The sequence below is a fragment of the Lonchura striata genome, chromosome 34, assembly GCF_050655825.1.
Source record: "Lonchura striata isolate lonStrDom1 chromosome 34, ASM5065582v1, whole genome shotgun sequence".
NCBI lineage: Eukaryota > Metazoa > Chordata > Aves > Passeriformes > Estrildidae > Lonchura > Lonchura striata.
In genome coordinates, this window is record NC_140736.1 from 4,431,135 (window position 1) to 4,454,573 (window position 23,439).

The 23,439-nt window shown below is 53.6% G+C and overlaps 1 protein-coding gene across 2 annotated transcripts in view; it reads right to left on the reverse strand.

Moving 5' to 3' along the window:
• SPTBN4 (spectrin beta, non-erythrocytic 4) overlaps nucleotides 1–23,439 on the reverse strand; it is a 45,336-nt gene that overhangs the window by 18,409 nt on the left and 3,488 nt on the right. For both annotated transcript variants that reach the window (XM_085564862.1, XM_085564863.1), the window contains exons 3-18: nucleotides 22,562–22,735; nucleotides 22,380–22,471; nucleotides 22,223–22,303; nucleotides 22,009–22,124; nucleotides 21,505–21,617; nucleotides 20,213–20,400; nucleotides 19,210–19,327; nucleotides 18,971–19,129; nucleotides 17,810–18,112; nucleotides 17,585–17,735; nucleotides 16,131–17,001; nucleotides 15,911–16,048; nucleotides 14,487–15,243; nucleotides 13,154–13,356; nucleotides 9,688–9,778; nucleotides 247–396 (exon numbers count right to left, since the gene is read on the reverse strand). In XM_085564862.1, the coding sequence (XP_085420988.1) occupies nucleotides 247–396; nucleotides 9,688–9,778; nucleotides 13,154–13,356; nucleotides 14,487–15,243; nucleotides 15,911–16,048; nucleotides 16,131–17,001; nucleotides 17,585–17,735; nucleotides 17,810–18,112; nucleotides 18,971–19,129; nucleotides 19,210–19,327; nucleotides 20,213–20,400; nucleotides 21,505–21,617; nucleotides 22,009–22,124; nucleotides 22,223–22,303; nucleotides 22,380–22,471; nucleotides 22,562–22,735 (3,705 nt within the window). The remainder of the gene's footprint in view (nucleotides 1–246; nucleotides 397–9,687; nucleotides 9,779–13,153; nucleotides 13,357–14,486; nucleotides 15,244–15,910; nucleotides 16,049–16,130; nucleotides 17,002–17,584; nucleotides 17,736–17,809; nucleotides 18,113–18,970; nucleotides 19,130–19,209; nucleotides 19,328–20,212; nucleotides 20,401–21,504; nucleotides 21,618–22,008; nucleotides 22,125–22,222; nucleotides 22,304–22,379; nucleotides 22,472–22,561; nucleotides 22,736–23,439) is intronic.

The window sequence follows — 23,439 nt, forward strand, 5'->3', positions numbered from 1 at the left end:
GAGTGGCGGTGACACCCACGGGGTGAGAGTGGCGGTGACACCCACGGGCGGGGACGGGGGGGTGACACCCATGGGGTGAGAGTGGCGGTGACACCCACGGGCGGGGGCGGGGGGGGGGCAAATCTCGCGTGCGCGTGGGGGTGGAGGGGCAGAACCGCGGCACCCACCCACCCCCCACCCACCCCCCACCCACCCACCCCCCCCACCCACCCACCCACCCACCCCGCACCCAGCCCCGCGCGGCACCTTCTCGATCCTGCGGAGCCACTCGCGGTTCTGCGCCAGCTCGGCCAGCAGCGCCGGGTGCTGCAGCCACGCCTTGGGCCGCTCCCGCGGCGGCGGGTCCCGCGTGGGGTCCGCGGCCATGCGCGCCCGCGCCCGCGCCCACGCCTCGAGCTGCGGGAGCCCGGCGGGACCGTCACTGCTCCGGCAGCCCGGCCCCAAAACCCCGGGCGGGACGGGCTTCTGATCAATAATCCCGATTTGTACCCAAAAACCCCAATCGGGACGGGCTTCTGATCAATAATCCCGATTTGTACCCAAAACCCCCAATCGGGACAGGGTTCTGATCAATAATCCCGATTTGTACCCAAAAACCAGAGCGGGACGGGGTTCTGATCAATAATCCCAATTTGTACCCAAAAAACCAGAGCGGGACGGGGTTCTGATCAATAATCGGGATTTGTACCCAAAAACCAGAGCGGGATGGGGTTCTGATCAATAATCGGGATTTGTACCCAAAAACCAGAGCGGGCCGGGGTTCTGATCAATAATCGGGATTTGTACCCAAAACCCCGAGTGGGACGGGGTTCTGATCAATAATCGGGATTTGTACCCAAAAACCCCGAGCGGGACGGGGTTCTGATCAATAATTGGGATTTGTACCCAAAAACCCCAATCGGGACGGGGTTCTGATCAATAATCGGGATTTCTACCCAAAAACCCCAATCGGGACGGGGTTCTGATCAATAATCGGGATTTGTACCCAAAAACCCCGAGCGGGACGGGGTTCTGATCAATAATCGGGATTTGTACCCAAAAACCAGAGCGGGACGGGGTTCTGATCAATAATCCCAATTTGTACCCAAAAAAACCCAGAGCGGGACGGGGTTCTGATCAATAATTGGGATTTCTACCCAAAAACCAGAGCGGGACGGGGTTCTGATCAATAATCGGGATTTCTACCCAAAAACCCAGAGCGGGACGGGGTTCTGATCAATAATTGGGATTTCTACCCAAAAACCAGAGCGGGACAGGGTTCTGATCAATAATTGGGATTTCTACCCAAAAACCAGAGCGGGACGGGGTTCTGATCAATAATCGGGATTTCTACCCAAAAAAACCCCGAGCAGGACGGGGTTCTGATCAATAATCCCAATTTCTACCCAAAAAACCCCGAGCGGGACGGGGTTCTGATCAATAATCGGGATTTCTACCCAAAAACCCCAAATTGGGACGGGGTTCTGATCAATAATCCCAATTTTTACCCAAAAATATGAAAATCAGGAGGTGACTTCTATTATTATCCTAAAATAAATCGAATTTCTATCCCCCCCCAAAAAAAAATATAAAAATCGGGAAGCGACTCTATTATTGTCCTAAAATAAACCGAATTTCTGTCCCCCACCCCAAAATATATAAAAATCGGGAAATTACTTCTATTATTTTCCTAAAATAAACCTAATTTTTATCCCCCCCCAACAAAAAAAAAAAAAAAAACCAAAAATAAAGCGGGAGGAGCCGTCTATTTTTCTTAAAAAAATAAAAATAATTTTCTTCTCAAAACTCCCCCCACAAAAAGAAAATAAATTTTAAAAAAATTCGGATGGAGCCGTCTCTCTTTTTGCCAAAAAGAAAATAAAATTCGGATGGAGTCTCCCGTTTTTCCCAAAAAATAAATCCGGAGGAGCCGCCCCCCCCCCCCCGGTATTTTTCCCAAAAAATAGACAAAAATCAGGAGGATTTTGCAAAAAAAAAAAAAAAAAATTAAAAATTAAAATAAATAAAATTTCCCTCCACCTTTTTGGCCCCAAAAAAAATCTCTCAAGGAAAGCGGGGGGAGGGAAAGGGGGAGAGGAAATCCCCGGATTTTCCCGAAAAAACCCAAAAAATGGGGAGGGGAGCCCCAAAATAATCCAAAAAATGGGGAGGGGAGCCCCAAAATAATCCAAAAAATGGGGAGGGGAGCCCCAAAATAATTAAAAAAAAAACGGGGAGGGGAGCCCCAAAATAATTTAAAAAAACGGGGAGGGGAGCCCCAAAATAATCCAAAAAATGGGGAGGGGAGCCCCAAAATAATTTAAAAAAACGGGGAGGGGAGCCCCAAAATAATTTAAAAAAACGGGGAGGGGAGCCCCAAAATAAACCCCCCCCAAAAAAATCCCCAAATTAATCCCAAAAAATCCCCAAAAACTCCCCAAAATAGCCGAGCCCCTCCCCCACCCTTTCCAAAAAAAGCCAAAAATCGGAGCGGGCGCGAGCAGCCCCTCCCCCCCTCCCCCTCCCCGTTTTTTTCCCCCCAAAAAGCGGCGGATTTGGGGTCGGGAGGGTGGGGGAGGGGCGAGGATGAGGATGGAGGGGGGGATGAAGATGATGGGGGGGATGGAGATGGAGGAGGAGGATGGAGGAGGGGGATGAAGGAGGAGGAGGAGGATGGAGATGATGGGAGGGGATGAAGAAGATGGAGGATGAAGATGGAGGGGGGATGAAGATGATGGGGGGGATGAAGGAGGAGGAGGATGAAGATGGAGGAGGGGGGGGATGAAGATGACGGAGGGGATGAAGATGGAGGGGGGGATGGAGATGGAGGATGAAGATGGAGGAGGGGGGGATGAAGATGGAGGGGGGGATGGAGATGACGGAGGAGGGATGAAGATGGAGGAGGAGGAGGATGGAGATGACGGAGGGGATGAAGATGGAGGGGGGGATGAAGGAGGAGGAGGAGGATGAAGATGACGGGAGGGGATGAAGATGGAGGGGGGATGGAGATGACGGAGGGGATGAAGGAGGAGGAGGAGGAGGATGAAGATGGAGGGGGGATGGAGATGGAGGGGGGGATGAAGGAGGAGGAGGATGAAGATGAGGGAGGGGATGAAGGAGGAGGAGGATGAAGATGAGGGAGGGGATGAAGATGGAGGGGGGATGGAGATGACGGAGGAGGGATGAAGATGGAGGAGGAGGATGAAGATGGAGGGGGGATGAAGATGACGGAGGGGATGAAGGAGGAGGAGGAGGATGAAGATGGAGGGGGGATGGAGATGACGGAGAGGATGAAGATGGAGGAGGAGGAGGATGAAGATGGAGGGGGGATGGAGATGGAGGAGGGGGATGAAGGAGGAGGAGGAGGAGGACGGAGCTGACGGAGGAGGGGGTGAGGATGGAGCGGGAGGATGAGGAGGCCGGAAAGGGGGAAGAGGAAGGCTCCGGCGGCGGCGGGAGGAGGCCGAGGAGGAGGAGGAGGAGGAGGAGGAGGAGGAGGAGGAGGAGGAGGAGGAGGAGGATGAAGAGCGCCGCGGGCTCCGGCCGTGATGCGGCAGATCCCGGGCGGGGCGCGAGCGCCGGATGAGCCCGAGGAGATCCGGCCAAAAAAATCCCCGGAGCGGGGGAAGCGGCGCCGAGCCCCGAAATGCCCCAAATCCACCCCAAAAAACGGCCCAAATCACCCCAAAATGCACGCGGGAACGCCACAAGGGCGGGCCCAAAATCCTCCCCAAAATTAACCGAAAATCACCCCAAAAAAACCGGCCAAAATCTACCCAAAATGCATGCGGGATCGTTACAAAGGCAGCTCCAAAATCCTCCCCAAAATTAACCGAAAATCACCCCAAAAAAACGGCCAAAATCTACCCCAAAATGCACGCGGGATCGTTACAAAGGCAGCTCCAAAATCCTCCCTAAATCACCCAAAAATCCTCCCCAAAATTAACCAAAAACCACCCCAAAACCAGCCAAAATCTACCCCAAAATGCACGCGGGATCGTTACAAAGGCAGCTCCAAAATCCTCCCCAAAATTAACCGAAAATCACCCCAAATCCACCCAAAAAACACCCAAAATTACCCCAAAATGCACGCGGGATCGCTACAAAGGCAGCCCCAAAATCCTCCCTAAATCACCCCAAAATCCTCCCCAAAATTAACCTCAGACCTCCACAAATCCACCCCAAAATCCACCCCCAAATTAACCTCAAACCACCCCAAATCACCCCAAAAAACAGCCAAAATTACCCCAAAATGCACTCGGGACTGCCCCAAAGGCAGCCCCAAAATCCTCCCCAAAATCCTCCCCAAAATCCTCCCCAAAATCCAACCCAAATCACCCCAAATCACCCCAAAATCCATCACAAAGGCAACCCCAATATCCACCCAAAATTAAATTCAATCCACCCCAAAATCCACTCCAAAACTGCCCCAAAATCCACCCCAAAATTTAACCCAAATTAAACCTCAAACCACCCCAAAATCCACCAGAAAGGCAACCCCAAAATCCACCCAAAATTAAACTGAAACCACCCCAAATCCACCCAAATCCACCCCAAAATCCACCCCAAATCCACTTCAAAATTGCCCCAAAATCTACCCCAAAATTTAACTCAAATTAAACCTCAAACCATCCCAAAATTAACCCCAAAATCCAACCCAAACAACACCAAATCCACCTCAAAACTGCCCCAAAATCCACCCAAAATCCACCCCAAAATCCACCAGAAAGGCAACCCCAAAATCCACCCAAAATTAAACTGAAACCACCCCAAATCCACCCCAAATCCACCCCAAATCCGCCCCAAATCCACTTCAAAATTGCCCCAAAATCCACCCCAAAATTCAGCCCAAATTAAACTCAAACCATCCCAAATCCACCCCAATTCTCCCCAAAATCCACCCCAAATTAAACCTCAAACCACCCCAAAATCAACCCCAAAATCCAACCCAAACCCACCCCAAATCACCCCAAATTCACCCCAAATTAAACTCAGACCACCCCAAAGTGAACCTCAAAATCCACCCCAAATCCACCCCAAAACATCCCAAAATCCACCCCCCAAAACCACCTAAAATCCACATTAAATTCACCCCAAATCCACATTAAATTCACCCCAAATCCACCTCAAATTCATCCCAAAATCCATCCCAAATTCATCCCAAAATCCACCCCAAATCCATTTCAAAATCCACCCCAAAATTAAACCTCAAACCAACCCAAAAGTGAACCTCAAAATCCACCCCAAATTCATCCCAAAATCCTTCCCAAATTCATCCCAAAATCCACCCCAAATCCACCTCAAACCACCCCAAAACTGCCCCAAAATTCACCCCAAAATCCACCCCAAATTAAACCTCAAATCCGTCCAAATTCACCCCAAAACTCGCCCCAAAATCCACCCCGACCACCCCTGAAGCCTCCTGAGATGCCGAGGAACATCTTGAGGAACTCTGAGGTTCCTGGAGACCCCCAAAATCCATGGGGGACAATTTTGGGGCTGAGCCTCTCCTGGCATGGACCATGGCGGGTCCCACCCTGGCCACCCCTGAAGCCTCCTGAGATGCTGAGGAACATCTTGAGGAACTCTGAGGTTCCTGGAGACCCCCAAAATCCATGGGGGACAATTTTGGGGCTGAGCCTCTCTTGGCATGGACCACAGGAGGTCCCACCCTGGCCACCCCTGAAGCCTCCTGAGATGCTGAGGAACATCTTGAGGAACTCGGAGGTTCCTGGAGACCCCCAAAATCCGTGGGGGACAATTTTGGGGCTGAGCCTCTCCTGGCATGGACCACAGGAGGTCCCACCCTGGCCACCCCTGAAGCCTCCTGAGATGCTGAGGAACATCTTGAGGAACTCGGAGGTTCTTGGAGACCCCCAAACCCAACCTCAAATCCGTGGGGGACAATTTTGGGGCTGAGCCTCTCCTGGCATGGACCACAGGAGGTCCCACCCTGACCACCCCTGAAGCCTCCTGAGATGCTGAGGAACATCTTGAGGAACTCGGAGGTTCCTGGAGACCCCCAAAATCCATGGGGGACAATTTTGGGGCTGAACCATCTCCTGGCATGGACCATGGCAGGTCCCACCCTGGCCACCCCTGAAGCCTCCTGAGATGCTGAGGAACATCTTGAGGAACTCTTGAGGTTCCTGGAGACCCCCAAACCCAACCCCAAATCCATGGGGGACAATTTTGGGGCTGAACCATCTCCTGGCATGGACCACAGGAGGTCCCACCCTGGCCACCCCTGAAGCCTCCTGAGATGCTGAGGAACATCTTGAGGAACTCTTGAGGTTCCTGGAGACCCCCAAACCCAACCCCAAATCCATGGGGGACAATTTTGGGGCTGAGCCTCTCCTGGCATGGACCATGGCGGGTCCCACCCTGACCACCCCTGAAGCCTCCTGAGATGCCGAGGAACATCTTGAGGAACTCGGAGGTTCCTGGAGACCCCCAAAATCCATGGGGGACAATTTTGGGGCTGAGCCTCTCCTGGCATGGACCATGGCAGGTCCCACCCTGGCCACCCCTGAAGCCTCCTGAGATGCCGAGGAACATCTTGAGGAACTCTGAGGTTCCTGGAGACCCCCAAAATCCATGGGGGACAATTTTGGGGCTGAGCCATCTCCTGGCATGGACCATGGCGGGTCCCACCCTGGCCACCCCTGAAGCCTCCTGAGATGCCGAGGAACATCTTGAGGAACTCTGAGGTTCCTGGAGACCCCCAAACCCAACCTCAAATCCATGGGGGACAATTTTGGGGCTGAGCCTCTCCTGGCATGGACCACAGGAGGTCCCACCCCGACCACCCCTGAAGCCTCCTGAGATGCCGAGGAGGTCCTGCAGGCCCGGCCCAACCCCGGGAGGGTTTGGGGACCCCTCCCCAAATCCCAGCGGGAACCGGGAGGAGACCCCGGGAACTCCTGGGGGGCTCGGATTGGGGATTGGGAATTTTGGATTTTGGGATTTTTGGGAATTTGGGATTTGGGAATTGGGATTTGAGAATTGGGGATTTGGGATTTGGGATTTGGGGATTTTGGGAATTTGGGGATTTGGGATTTGGGAATTGGGATTTGGGGAATTTGGGATTTGGGGATTTGGGAATTTGGGAATTGGGGAATTGGGAATTGGGGATTGGGGATTGGGAATTGGGGAATTTGGGAATTTGGGAATTGGGGAATTTGGGGATTTGGGGATTTGGGAATTTGGGAATTGGGAATTGGGATTTGGGGAATTTGGGATTTTGGGTGTCTGGGAATTTGGGAATTTGGGAATTTTGGGGATTTGGGATTTGGGGAATTTGGGATTGGGAATTTGGGGATTTGGGGATTTGGGATTTTGGGTGTCTGGGAATTTGGGGAATTTTGAATTTTGGGAGTTTGGGAATTTTGAAAATTTGGAATTTTGGGATTTTGGGAATTTTAGGATTTTGGGAGTCTGGGAATTTGGGGAATTTTGGGAATTTTGGGAATTTGAGGATTTTGGAATGTTGGGAATTTGGGGATTTGGGATTTTGGAATTTTGGGGATTTGGGAATTTGGGATTTGGGGAATTTGGGATTTTGGAATTTTGGGAATTTTGGGAATTTTGGGAATTTTGGGAATTTGGGAATTTGGGAATTTTGAATTTTGGGATTTGGGGAATTTGGGGATTTGGGAATTTTGGAATTTTGGGATTTTTGGGATTTTGGGATTTTTTGGAATTTCGAATTTTGGGATTTTGGGATTTTTGGGATAATTTGGGATAATTTGGGATAATTTGGGATAATTAATTTGGTGTAATTAATTTGGGATAAATAATTAATTTGGGATAATTTGGGGTAATTAATTTGGGATAATTTGGGATAATTAATTTGGTGTAATTTGGGATAATTAATTTCGGGATAATTTTGGGATAATTTTGGGATAATTTGGGATAATTAACTTGGAGTAATTTGGGATAATTAATTTGGGATAATTAATTTGAGATAATTTGGGATAATTTGGGGATAATTTGGGATAATTATTTTGGGATAATTTGGGGTAATTTGGGATGATTTGGGGTAATTAATTTGGGGTAATTAATTTGAGATAATTTGGGATAATTTGGGGATAATTTGGGATAATTTTTGGATAATTTGGGAAAATTTTGGGCTAATTTGAGATAATTTGGGATAATTAATTTGGGGTAATTTGAGATAATTAATTTGGGGTAATTTGGGATAATTACTTTGGGATAATTAATTTGGGGTAATTAATTTCAAATAATTTGGGATAATTTGGGATAATTTGGGATAATTTTGGGTAATTAATTAGGGTAATTAATTAGGGTCAATAATTGGGATCATTAATTGGGATAATTAATTAGGGTCATTAATGAGGGTCATTAATTAGGGTCATTAATTTGAGTCATTAATTTGGGATAATTAATTAGGGGTCATTAATGAGGGTCATTAATTGGGATCATTAATTCGGGTCATTAATTGGGATCATTAATTCGGGTCATTTATGGGGGTCATTAATGGGGGTCATTAATCAATTCGGGTCATTAATGGGGGTCATTAATGGGGGTCATTGATGGGGATCATTAATCAATTTGGGTCATTAATGGGGGTCATTGATGGGGGTCAATAATCAATTCGCGTCATTAATGGGGGTAATTGATGGGGGTCATTAATCAATTGGGGTCATTAATTCGGGTCATTACTGGGGGTCATTGATGGGGGTCATTAATCAATTCGGGTCATTAATGGGGGTAATTGATGGGGGTCATTAATCAATTGGGGTCATTAATTCGGGTCATTGATGGGGGTCATTGATGGGGGTCATTAATCAATTGGGGTCATTAATGGGGGTAATTGATGGGGGTCATTAATCAATTGGGGTCATTAATTTGGGTCATTACTGGGTGTCACTGATGGGGCTCACTAATCAGTTGGGGTCATTAATCAATTGGGGTCACTGATGGGGTCACTGATGGGGTCACTAATCATTGGGGTCATTAATGAGGGTCATTGATGGGGGTCATTACTGGCGGTCATTAATCAATTGGGGTCATTAGTGAGGGTCATTAATTCGGGTCATTACTGGGGGTCATTGATGGGGGTCATTAATCAATTGGGGTCATTGATGGGGGTCACTGATGGGGTCACTAATCATTGGGGTCATTAATTCGGGTCACTGATGGGGGTCATTACTGGGGGTCACTAATCATTGGGGTCATTAATGAGGGTCATTACTGGGGGTCACTGATGGGGTCACTAATCATTGGGGTCATTAATGAGGGTCATTGATGGGGGTCATTGATGGGGGTCATTAATCAGTTGGGGTCATTAATTCAGGTCATTAATTTGGGTCATTACTGGGGGTCACTGATGGGGGTCATTAATCAATTGGGGTCATTGATGGGGGTCATTAATGAGGGTCATTACTGGGGGTCATTGATGGGGGTCATTAATCAATTGGGGTCATTAGTGAGGGTCATTAATTCGGGTCATTACTGGGGGTCACTGATGGGGTCACTAACCATTGGGGTCATTAATGAGGGTCATTACTGGGGGTCATTACTGGGGGTCACTAATCATCGGGGTCATTAATTCGGGTCACTGATGGGGGTCATTACTGGGGGTCACTAATCATTGGGGTCATTAATTCGGGTCACTGATGGGGGTCACTGATGGGGTCACTAATCATCGGGGTCATTAACGAGGCTCATTAATTAGGCGGGTACCTCCCGGCAGCCGCCCAGGAACCGCTCCAGCTCCAGCCGCTCCTGCAGCCGCCCCGCCCAGGCCCGCGCCCGCGCCTCGTTCTGCCGGCTCCTGCGGGCATTCGTTAGCGCTAATTAGACACTCATTAACCCCCACCCACCCTGACCAACCCCCATTAGTCCTTAATTAACCCCCATCAACCCCTGATTAATCCTTAATTTACCCTTAATTGACCCCGATGAACCCTTGACTAACCCTTGATTAATCCTTAATTTACCCTTAATTAACCCCTGATTAACCCCTGATTAATCCTTAATTAACCCCCAATTAATCCTTAATTAACCCCTGATTAATCATTAATTTACCCTTAAGTATCCCGAGTAACCCCAAATTAACCCTTAATTAACCCCTGATTAACCCCTGATTAATCCTTAATTTACCCTTAATTGACCCCGATGAACCCTTGACTAACCCTTGATTAATCCTTAATTTACCCTTAATTAACCCCTGATTAACCCCTGATTAATCCTTAATTAACCCCCAATTAACCCCGAATTAACCCCCAATCGACCCCGAATTAACCCCTGATTTACCCTTAATTAACACCTGATTAACCCTTGATTAATCTTTAATTAACCCTTAATTAACCCCTGATTTACCCCGATTTACACCTGATTAACCCAAATTAATCCTTAATTAACCCCCGATTAACCCTTGATTAATCCTTAATTTACCCTTAACTGACCCCTGATTAACCCCTGATTAATCCTTAATTAACCCCCAATTAATCCTTAATTAACCCCTGATTAATCATTAATTTACCCTTAAGTATCCCGAGTAACCCCAAATTAACCCTTAATTAACCCCCGATTAACCCCTGATTAATCCTTAATTTACCCTTAATTGACCCCGATGAACCCTTGACTAACCCTTGATTAATCCTTAATTTACCCTTAATTAACCCCTGATTAACCCCTGATTAACCCCTGATTAATCCTTAATTAACCCCCAATTAACCCCTAATTAACTCCCAATCGACCCCGAATTAACCCCTGATTAACCCCTGGTTTACCCTTAATTAACACCTGATTAACCCTTGATTAATCTTTAATTAACCCTTAATTAACCCCTGATTTACCCCTGATTAACCCCAATTAATCCTTAATTAACCCCCGATTAACCCCTGATTAATCCTTAATTAACCCCCAATTAATCCTTAATTAACCCCTGATTAATCATTAATTTACCCTTAAGTATCCCCTGAGTAACCCCAAATTAACCCTTAATTAACCCCTGATTAATCCTTAATTTACCCTTAATTGACCCCGATGAACCCTTGACTAACCCTTGATTAATCCTTAATTTACCCTTAATTAACTCCTGATTAACCCTTGATTAATCCTTAATTAACCCCCGATTAACCCCTAATTAACCCCCGATCGATCCCGAATTAACCCTTGCTTAATCCTTAATTTACCCTCAATTAACCCCAGATTAACCCCTGATTAACCCTTGATTAATCCTTAATTAACCCCTGATTTACACCTGATTAACCCCAATTAATCCTTAATTAACCCCCGATTAACCCTTGATTAATCCTTAATTTACCCTTAATTGACCCCGATGAACCTTTGACTAACCCTTGATTAATCCTTAATTAACCCTTAATTGTCCCCTGATTAACCCCTGATTAATCCTTAATTAACCCCCGATTAGCCCCCAATCGACCCCGAATTAACCCTTGCTTAATCCTTAATTTACCCTCAATTAACCCCTGATTAACCCTTAATTAACCCCAAATCAACCCTTAATTAGCCCCTAATTAACCCCTGATTAACCCTTAATTAACCCCTGATTAACCCTTAATTAAGCCTTCATTAACCACTGATTAGTCCTTAATTAACCCCAAATTAACACTTAATTAGCCCCTAATTAACCCCTGATTAACCCTAAATTAACCCTTGATTAACCCCTGATTAATCCTTAATTAACCCCAAATTAACCATTCATTAACCCCAAACTAACCCTAAATTAGCCACTAATTAACTCGATTAACCCTTAATTAACCCCTGATTAACCCCTAATTAATCCTTAAATAACCCTCGATTAATCCCTGATTAATCCTTATTTAACCCTTGATTAACCCCAGATTAATCCTTAATTAACCCCAAATTAACCCTTAATTAGCTCAAATTACCCCCTGATTAACCCTTAATTAACCCTTCATTAACCCCTGATGACACACTGATTAACCCTTAATTAACCCTTCATTAACCCCTGATGACACACTGATTAACCCTTAATTAACCCTAATCCTTAATGAACCCCCGATTACCCCTTCAATCATCCAATTAACCTCTAATTAACCTCATTAATTAATTAACCTGATTAATTTTGGGTTCCTGGATGGAATTTTGGGTTCCTGGGTGGAGGTTTGGGTTCCTCGGTGGAATTTTGGGGTTCCTGGGTGGAATTTTGGGTTCCTCGGTGGAATTTTGGGGTTCCTGGGTGGAATTTTGGGTTCCTCGGTGGAATTTTGGGGTTCCTGGATGGAATTTTGGGTTCCTCGGTGGAATTTTGGGGTTCCTGAGTGGAATTTTGGGGTTCCTGGATGGAATTTTGGGTTCCTCGGTGGAATTTTGGGTTTCTGGATGGAATTTTGGGGTTCCTGGATGGAATTTTGGGTTCCTGGATGGAATTTTGGGGTTCCTGAGTGGAATTTTGGGTTCCTGGATGGAATTTTGGGGTTCCTGAGTGGAATTTTGGGTTCCTCGGTGGAATTTTGGGGTTCCTGAGTGGAATTTTGGGTTCCTGGGTGGAATTTGGGGTTCCTCAGTGGAATTTTGGGGTTCCTCAGTGGAATTTTGGGGTCCTGGGTGGAATTTTGGGGTTCCTGGGTGGAATTTTGGGGTTCCTGAGTGGAATTTTGGGTTCCTGGGTGGAATTTTGGGTTCCTCAGTGGAATTTTGGGTTCCTGGATGGAATTTTGGGTTCCTGGGTGGAGGTTTGGGTTCCTGGGTGGAATTTTGGGGTTCCTGGGTGGAATATTGGGTTCCTCGGTGGAATTTTGGGTTCCTGGATGGAATTTTGGGTTCCTAGATGGAGTTTTGGGTTCCTCGGTGGAATTTTGGGGTTCCTGGGTGGAATTTTGGGGTCCTGGGTGGAATTTTGGGGTTCCTGGGTGGAATTTTGGGGTTCCTGAGTGGAATTTTGTGTTCCTGGGTGGAATTTTGAGGTTCCTGGATGGAATTTTGGGTTCCTGAGTGGAATTTTGGGTTCCTGGATGGAATTTTGGGGTTCCTGAGTGGAATTTTGGGGTCCTGGATGGAATTTTGGGGTTCCTGAGTGGAATTTTGGGGTCCTGGGTGGAATTTTGGGTTCCTCGGTGGAATTTTGAGGTTCCTGGATGGAATTTTGGTTTCCTGGGAGCTGCTGGTGGCTCTGGGGTTCTCCTGGTGGGTCGGGGTCTCCACCATGGGAACCTACTTGGCCCGGAGCTCCTCCATGGCCTCAGCCACACGGTCGCTGTGGAGGTTGCCCTGGCGTTGGAGGCTCTCGCCGGCCTGCAGGACCAGCTGGACCTTCTGCAGGTTCAGCTCCAGCGTGGTGGTGAAGTCCTTGTGCTTCTTCAGCGCCTTGGTCACCTCTTCCACCGTCTCCGGCAGCTCGGCGTGGGCCAGGGTGGCCTCCTGGGAGGGTTTGGTGGGGTTGGTGACCTCTGCCCTGCCCTTGGGGTGGTCACCTCAATGCCACGGGAGATCCACCAGGAGCTGCTGCCACCCATCTCCATCAACCAGGACCTTCCACCACCCAAATCCATCACCCAGGACCTTCCACCACGCAAATCCATCACCCAGGACCTTCTCTTAACCATTGTCCTCCTCACCAATCCATCATCTCCATCACCCAGGACCTTCTCCCACCATCATCCCCATCACCACCCATCATCTCCATCAACCAGGACCTTCTCTGAACCATCATCTCCATCACCCGTTATTCATCTCCATCACCCAGGACCTTCTCCCATCATCATCCCCATCACCATCCAACATCTCCATCTCCATCCATCCCCTCCATCACCCAGGACCTTCTCCCAGCATTGTCCCCATCACCACCCATCATCTCCATCACCCAGGAGCTTCTCTGAACCATCATCTCCATCATCATCCATCATCCCCATCATGATCCATCATCTCCATCACCATCCATCATCCCCACCACCATCCATCATCTCCATCACCCAGGACCTTCTCCCACCATCATCCCCATCACCACCCATCATCTCCATCAACCAGGACCTTCTCTGAACCATCATCTCCATCACCCATCATTCATCTCCATCACCCAGGACCTTCTCCCATCATCATCCCCATCACCATCCAACATCTCCATCTCCATCCATCCCCTCCATCACCCAGGACCTTCTCTGAACCATCATCTCCATCACCCATCATTCATCTCCATCAACCAGGACCTTCTCCCACCATCATCTCCATCGCCATCCATCATCTCCATCACCATCCATCATCCCCACCACCATCCATCATCCCCACCACCATCCATCATCTCCATCACCCAGGACCTTCTCCCACCATCATCCCCATCACCACCCATCATCTCCATCAACCAGGACCTTCTCCCATCATCATCCCCATCACCACCCATCATCTCCATCAACCAGGACCTTCTCTGAACCATCATCTCCATCACCCATCATTCATCTCCATCACCCAGGACCTTCTCCCATCATCATCTCCACCCCCATCCACGCCCTCCATCACCCAGGACCTTCTCCCACCCGTCCCACCAGCCCGAGGACCTGGCTGTAGAGGCACTTCTGGCACTGCTGCGCGTCCCGCAGGAAGAGGTGGAAGACGTGGGACTGCACCAGGAGCTCCCTCCTGCTCTCCCAGCTCTGCAGGAGCTTCCCCCAGCCCGCGTCCAACTTCTGCAGCCACCGCTGGAGGGACACGTGGGCCACCTCCATCTCCTCCAGGGCCAGCAGCTCGCTGGCCGCCTGGAGCTTGGCGTAGTCCTCCTCGTAGCCGTTGATCTCCTCCTTGAGGGCCACGTGGACGTTCAGCAGCCTCTCGGCCTCGGCCAAGCTCTCGGGGACCTCCTCGGAGCCCACGGCCGCTTGGGTCTTCACCAACCACCCCAAGAAGTTGTCCAGGTCTTGGATGAACTGCTGGAGACGGCCGGCGACCGTCAAGGTGTCCTCGCAGCCTTGGAAGGTCCTCTTGAGGTCGTCCCACTCCTGGCCGATCTCCTCGAAGGGCAGCAGGATCTCCAGGGCGCGGCCGGGGTGGGCGGCGGCCAAGGCCTCGCCCTCCTGCTGGAGCTCCACCAGCCGTGGTTCCAGGGCCACCAGGGCGGCCTCCATGGTGGACAAGCGGCGCTGCAGGGCCAGGACCCCGCCCAGGTCGCCGCCGCCCGACCGGGTGGCCTCGATGGCTTTCCTCTTCTCGCGCACCTGCGCCTTCATCTCGCTGCACTCCAGGAGGAAGTTCTGGATCTTCAGCACGGAGCTCAGCTGGCTCTTCTTGTCCTCCACCAGCTCCACCACCCGGTTCCAGCTGGCCATGGGGACAGGAGCAAGGTGAGACCCCCACCCAGGTGGGACAGGGACCACCAGGATCGGCAGCAACCCTTGGGATGGGTTGGGAATGGTGGCCTGGAGACCTGGAGCCCATGGGGACGTCCCACCACCGGAGAACCACAGGTGGAGGTCTCCAGACAGCTCCACACAAAGCTCCTCCCACCAAGGAGACCTCAGGAAGGTCGAGACTCATTTCATGACCCCAGGATGGGTTGGGAATGGTGGCCTGGAGACCTGGAGCCCATGGGGACGTCCCACCACCAGAGAACCACAGGTGGAGGTCTCCAGGCAACCCCACACAAAGCTCCTCCCACCAAGGGGACCTCAGGAAGGTCGAGACTCATTTCATGACCCCAGGATGGGTTGGGAATGGTGGCCTGGAGACCTGGAGCCCATGGGGACGTCCCACCACCGGAGAACCACAGGTGGAGGTCTCCAGACAGTTCCACACAAAGCTCCTCCCACCAAGGGGACCTCAGGAAGGTCGAGACTCATTTCATGACCCCAGGATGGGTTTGGATCGTTCTCCTGGAGATCCAGACCCCATGGGGACGTCCCACCACAGGTGGGGGTCTCCAGGCAGCCCCACCCAGGAGACCCCAAGGAGGTGAAGGTCCACCTCGGGTCACCCCCCAGACCCGTACCGGCTGTTGAGGTGGTCCTGGCAGGACCGGACCTCGTCCGAGCTGGGGTGGCCACCATCCAGCAGCTGCTGCACCACCTGGTTGACGTCCAGGATGCGCCCCATGACGCTGTTCATCTCCTGGTCCAGGCTCTCGAACCTGCGCGGACGGACGCGGGCGGTTCCACCACGGCACGGGAGAACCTCGACGTCCACCCCCGCCCAACCCCGCCCCACCCCACCTGTGCTGGACCACCTCGACCTCATCCAGCTCCTCGGGCACCACCACCTTCTCCAACCACTGCTCCTTCTCGTCCACCCACACCTCGCAGGCGTGGAGCTCGCCGAACATGCGGTAGACGGCCAAGGCGTCGCGCAGCCACTGCGTCCTCAGCACGGCCACCTCGGCCACCTCGCCGTAGAGCTGCTCCACCTCCACCACGCGGATCTGGATGTCCACGCCCTGCCGGTGGCCCGGGCCCAGGAGAGACAGCTGCCGGCGCAGGGCCAGCACGGCGGCGCGGTTCTTCTCCACCTGCTCCACCACGGCGCGGTGCTGCCGCAGGAGGGCCTGGCTGGAGTGCTCGTCGTGGCCGAAGTCGTCGCTGGAGACCACGCGGTACGTGTCCTGCAGCCAGGCCACCAGGTCGTCCGTCTCGGCGCTGAACTGGAAGAAGTTCAGGGCGTCCTCCAAGCGTTGCTGGTGGAGCCCCGTCACCTCCTCCAGCTTCTTCCACCGCAGGCAGACTTCTCGCATCTTCTCCCGGACGCCCGCGGAGCTGAAGGACTTCTTGGCCAGGATCTTCTCGCCTTTCTTCATGCTCTGGTGCAGCAGCGCCCGGCGGTTGCCCAGCTCGCCCAGCATGGTCTTGTGCTTGTTGGTCAAGGTCACCACGCTGCTGAGGTCGCGGCCGCAGGTCTTGGCGGCCAGGATCTTCTCCTTCTCGCGGATCCAGGCCTCGGCCTCCTCCATCTCCTGGAAGAAGGTCCAGAGCTGGCGGGACTCCTCCAGCTCCTTCCTCCTCTTGGCCGCCAGCTCCTCCAGCTCCTCCAGGCACGTCTGGACGTGGTGGACGCGGTTGCAGATGATCTGGGGGTCGCAGGGTTGGTAGCCTGGGCCAGGAGAAGAAGCTTAGATGGTGGCAGGAGGTCTCCAGGACGTGGTGGGGTCACCGGCCACGAGGGTGTCCAAGGAAGGACCGGACGTGGCACGCTGGGCTGGTCCCGGGCTGTGCCCAAACATCTCAGAGGGCTTTTCCAAGCTCATGGGCTCTGTGGGCACTCTTGGAGGTGACCCATCAGGACCTTGGGGTGACCCTTCCCTGCTCCACCAAGACCTTGGGTTGACCCTCCCGTGGCCCACCAGGACTTTGGGTTGGCCTTTCCATCATCTACCAAAACTGCGGGTCAACCTTTCCATGGTCCACCAAGATCATGGACTGAACCTCCCATGGTGCACCAAGATCATGGACTGAACCTCCCATGGTCTATCAAGACCCCGGCTGACCCTTCCATGGTCCATCAAGACCTTGGCTGACCTTTCCATGGTCCACCAAGACCCTGGCTGACCTTTCCATGGTCCACCAAGACCCTGGCTGACCCTTCCATTGTCCATCAAGACCTTGGCTGATCTTTCCATGGTCCACCAAGACCTTGACCCCCACCCTTGGTCACCCGCCCTGGTGGCCCCCGTTACCCTCCAGCTCGGAGAACTTCAGCGCGGCGGCGTTGAGGGCCTGGACGCGCTCGGTCTGGGCCGAGATGTCGGCCTCCAGCAGCCCGTGCTTCTGCAGGAGGTCCTCAACCTCCAGCAGATGCTTCCCCAAATCCTTGGAGACCAGAAGAACCTGGAGAAGAACCGAACCGCGTCAGCCGGCGCCGCGGGAACTTCGCCGCGCCGCCACGTCTTCTCCGTCCTCACCTGCATCTCCTCCATCCAGTCGATCATGTAGACCATCTCCTGGAAGATCTTCTGGAGGGCCAGGTTCTGCTCGAGGCGGGCGCGGCGGGCGCCGAGCAGCTCGGTCAGCAGCGCCCACTGGCGCAGGACGTTGTCCTTCCGGGCGCCGATGCGCCGCGCGTCGTGGTAGCCCTCGGACTCCATCTCCAGGGCCAGCTCCACCACCACCTGGATGCGCTCCTGGTACGAGGAGATGTCGGCCTCGATGGCCTCGTGCTTCTTCATGGCCGCCTCCACCGCCGGCAGGTCATAGCCGAAGTTGTCCTGAAGGGGAGGGAGATGGAGCGAGGTGCGGTGGGGTGGGGTCCTCAGAGGTCCAGGAGGACGTTGAGGAGGTGCCACCAGTCCACCATAACTGAGGAGGTCCATCCCTCTCTCCATGGTCAAGGAGGTTGAGGAGGTCCAACCCCCTCTCCATGGTCAAGGAGGTTGAGGAGGTCCAACCCCCTCTCCGTGGTCAAGGAGAAAGTTGAGGAGGTCCCACCAGTCCACCATGGTCAATGAGGAGGCCAAGGAGGTCCAACCCCCTCTCCGTGGTCATGGAGGAGGTCGAGGAGGTCCCACCAGCCCTCCATGGTCACTGAGGAGGACAATGAGGTCCAACCCCCTCTCTGTGGTCAAGGAGGACATTGAGGAGGTACCACCAGTCCACCATAACCAAGGAGGTCCATCCCCCTTTCCGTGGTCAAGGAGGAGGTTGAGGAGGTCCCACCAGTCCACCATGGTCAATGAGGAGGTCGAGGAGGTCCCACCAGTCCACCATGGTCAATGAGGAGGCCAATGAGGTCCAACCCCCTCTCTGTGGTCAAGGAGGTCCCACCAGTCCACCATAACCAAGGAGGTCCAAACCCTTCTCCATGGTCAAGAAGGCCAATGAGGTCCAACCACCAGTCCTCCATGGTCAAGGAGGTCCCACCACTTCTCCATGGTCAATGAGGAGGACAATGAGGTCCAACGCCCTCTCCACGGTCAAGGAGGAGACCAAAGATGTCCAACCATCTCCCCCCTTCAAGGAGGACTCCAATGAGTTCCCACCATCCCCGACGAGGTCCCACCACCCCACCCGGGGATTGTCCCAGCCCAAGCTGAAGGTCCTCCAGGAGCCCTCCCAGCCTGGCCCACCTGTGAGACCAGGCGCTGGTTCTCGTTGAGCCACGTCTCCCTCATGGTGGCCTTGTGGTCGAAGCGCTGGGCCAGCAGCTCCAGCTTCTCCTGCCGGATCAGCTCGTTCCTCAGGGCCACCTCCCGCTCGTGCTCCACCTTCTCCAGGCAGCTCCAGGCCTGGTGGGTGGGGACACGGGGCCGGTCACGGGGGTGCCCAGCCCCACCGGGGTGGTGGGACTCCATCTCCACGTCCCCACCTTGTTGATGTCGGAGATGCTCTTGCCCTCGCTGGGCACGTAGAGCTTGCGGTTGGTGGCCCGGAGTTTGCTCTGGATGGTGAAGAGCAGCACCTCGAGGTTCCCCTTCTCCTGGAACCTGGCGGGTGGCACCGGTGAGGAGGTCCCTGTCACCACTGCCACCTTCCAGGTCCCGCTGCCACCAGTTTGGGTCCAGCTGGGACCTCCTCAACACCACCACCACGAGGTGGGACTTCACCACCACCATCACCACCCTCCAGGTCTCACTGCCACCAGTTTGGGTCCAGCTGGAACCTCCCCAGCACCACCAGCATGAGGTGGGACCTCACCACCACCATCACCACCCTCCAGGTCTCACTGCCACCAGTTTGGGTCCAGCTGGGACCTCCTCATCACCACCACCACGAGGTGGGACCTCACCACCACCATCACCACCCTCCAGGTCCCGCTGCCACCAGTTTGGGTTGAACTGGGACCTGCTCATCTCCACCACCACCACCACCACCACCACCACCATGTCCCACTGCCCCCAGTCTGGGTTGAACTGGGACCTGCTCATCTCCACCACCACCACCACCACCACCATCACCACCACCTCCACCACCACCACCTCCCATGTCCTATTGCCCCCATTTGGGTTGAACTGGGACCTGCTCATCTCCACCACCACCACCACCACCACCATCACCACCACCTCCACCACCACCTCCACCAGCACCTCCACCACGACCACCTCCCGTGTCCCACTGCCCCCAGTCTGGGTTGAACTGGGACCTGCTCATCTCCACCACCACCACCACCACCACCACCACCATCACCACCACCTCCACCACCACCACCTCCACCACCACCTCCACCAGCACCTCCACCACGACCACCTCCCGTGTCCCACTGCCCCCAGTCTGGGTTGAACTGGGACCTGCTCATCTCCACCACCACCACCACCAGCACCAGCAGCAGGGTGAGGTCCCAGCCCACCAGCAGCCCGGCAGGAGGTCCTCACTTGACGGGTTTCTCCAGGGTGCAGAAGGCGGTGAAGGCCTGGAGCTGCTGCTGGACGCCGCCCAGCGAGTTGGCGAACCTCTGGTTGCTGATGGTGGTGACCGTGTGGTGGATCCAGGCCAGCAGCTCGGCCGCCTGCGCCTCGTAGCGCGCCGTGACGGCCGCCATCTCCAGCACCTGGTCCAGCACCTGGTGGGGTTTGGGGTGGCCTTGGAGGTCCTGCAGGAACCACCCCACCCCCCCGAGAGCCACCTGGGGCCGGAGAGGTCACCAGGGTCCGGCCTGGCCGAGGAGTTGGGCGGTTGTGGTCTGGTCGGGGGGTGGGGAGGTGGGATGGCCTTGGAGGTGGAGGTGGAGCGAGAGGTGGACAAGGGTTGGAGAAAGGATGGACATGGGATGGACGATGGATGGAGAAAGGGGTGGACAAGGGATGGAGAAAGGGGTGGACAAGGGATGGAGAAAGGGGTGGACAAGGGATGGAGAAAGGATGGACAATGGATGGACAATGGATGGAGAAAGGATGGACACAGGATGGACATGGGATGGACGATGGATGGAGAAAGGGGTGGACAAGGGATGGAGAAAGGATGGACAATGGATGGACAATGGATGGAGAAAGGATGGACACAGGATGGACATGGGATGGACAATGGATGGAGAAACGGGTGGACAAGGGATGGAGAAAGGATGGAGAAAGGGATGGACATGGGATGGAGAAAGGATGGAGAAACTATGGACATGGGATGGAGAAAGGATGGAGAAAAGATGGACAAGGGATGGAGAAAGGATGGACATGGGATGGAGAAAGGATGGAGAAAGGATGGACAATGGATGGAGAAAGGATGGACACAGGATGGACAAGGGATGGAGAAAGGGATGGACAAGGGATGGACAAGGGATGGACAAAGGGATGGAGAAAGGGGTGGGACACCAGTGGACAATGGGGTGGACCAAGGGGTGGGACACCCATGGACAGCGGGGTGGACCAAGGGGTGGACAATGGATGGACAGTGGGGTGGACCAAGGGGTGGGACACCCATGGACAGCGGGGTGGACCATGGGGTGGGACACCCATGGACAGCGGGGTGGACCATGGGGTGGACAATGGATGGACAGCGGGGTGGACCAAGGGGTGGGACACCCATGGACAGCGGGGTGGACCATGGGGTGGGACACCCATGGACAGCGGGGTGGACCATGGGGTGGACAATGGATGGACAGCGGGGTGGACCATGGGGTGGACACCTCACGGAGCTGGGCGTGGAGCCCCGCAGGACTCGGGTCCAGCCCCACCTTCCCGATGCGCTTCCCCTCCACCGCCAGCGCCTTCATCTTGGAGAAGTAGTGGTAGAAGGACACCACGTAGGTGATGATGGACTTCTCGTCGGGGTCCTCCATGTTGACATCTGGTGAGGGGCAGAAGGTCAGGAACCCTCCCAGAACCTCCACCCCAGGACCACCAGGGATGGTCCCACCAAGGCTGGGCAGATCCCTCAAGCTTGACCCTTCCCAGGAAAAAACCTTGAGGAGGTGGGACCGGACGGTGGAGATGGACAGGTGGACAGGTGGACAGGTGGACAGGTGGACAGGTGGACAGACAGATGGACAGGTGGACAGGTGGACAGGTGGACAGGTGGACAGACAGACAGATGGACAGATGGACAGACAGATGGACAGGTGGACAGATGGACAGATGGACAGACAGATGGACAGGTGGACAGGTGGACAGAGGGACAGATGGACACATGGACACATGGACACACGGACACGGGGAGCGGTGGCCGGGCCCGTCCGTACCCTCGGGGTCCAGCAGCTTGCTGAGCCCCAGGTGCTGCTCGGCCGTGTTGAAGGCCTGCTGGAGGTTGTAGGTGGCGTTGGACTTGGTCAGCTTCTGGAAGTCGACGAGATCCGGCCTGGGGCGGGGCGGACACGGTCACCTCACCCACCAAACCCTCCGAGATGCCCTCAACACCCAGGAGGTGTCCCCCGTGTCCGCCCCGCCGGCGCTGACCGGTGCCGGTGGATGAGGGCGTTGAAGGCCAGCCCGTCCCTCCAGCTGGTGGTGAAGTTCTGGATGTTGACCTCAGGGTAGCTGTGGAGGACACCGCGGGTCACCGGGGGTTCTCCAGACCTCCTGGTGGGTCCTCGGCACCACCCGAGGTCCTCACCCCGCCGTCTTCATCTGGCACCAGAGCAGCAGCGCGTCCTTGGCCGAGCGCGTCTCCCGGTTGTCCTCGGTCTTGATCTTGATCACCTGGATCTGGGGGAGGAACGGTCAGGAGACACCCGGGGGTGGTGGAGGAGGACGAGGAGGACAACCGGGGGGACACGGAGAAGACCCCGGTGGCACCTGGAAGCGCAGGATGATGGTCCAGATGAGGCCGAGGGTCAGGCGGTGGTTGCCGTCCACGATGTCGTGGGAGCCGACGTTCTCCAGGTGGACGCGCTGCTCCTTGAGGAACTGCAGGGCCTTGTCCACGTTCTCCAGGGAGTGGATCCGCATCCGGCCCCGCGTCGGCTTGGGCTGGGGGGACACGTGGACCTCTGGCTCAGAGAAGGTCCTGCCACCCCACCCCACCAGGACCAGGCCCACACTGGTGATGGTGGGAGCTGGAGATAGTCAGGAGGTCGCAGTTTGGTGATGGTGGGAGCTGGAAATGGGAGGAGGTCCCAGTTCCACCCATACTGGTGATGGTGGGAGCTGGAGATGGTCAGGAGGTCCCAGTTTGGTGATGGTGGGAGGTGGAGAAGCGAGGAGGTCACAGTTTGGTGATGGTGGGAGCTGGAAATGGTGAGGAGGTCCCAGTTCCACCCAAACTGGTGATGGTGGGAGCTGGAGATGGTCAGGAGGTCCCAGTTCCACCCACACTGGTCATGGTGATGATGATGATGGTGGTGGTGATGATGATGGTGGTGGTGATGATGTTCATGAAGACGATGCTGCTCATGGCAGTGGCGACAATCACAATGATGATGATGATGATCCTCATGAGGACGGTCATGGAGATGATGAGGATGATGATGGTGATCCTCATGAGGACGGTCATGGAGATGATGATGATGATGGTGATCCTCATGAGGATGGTCATGGAGATGATGAGGATGATGATGATGATCCTCATGATGACGGTCATGGAGATGATGATGCCAATGCTGGTGGTGATGATGACAGTGAAGATGACACTCATGCTGCCGATGATGACGATGATGACAACGATGACAGAAAAT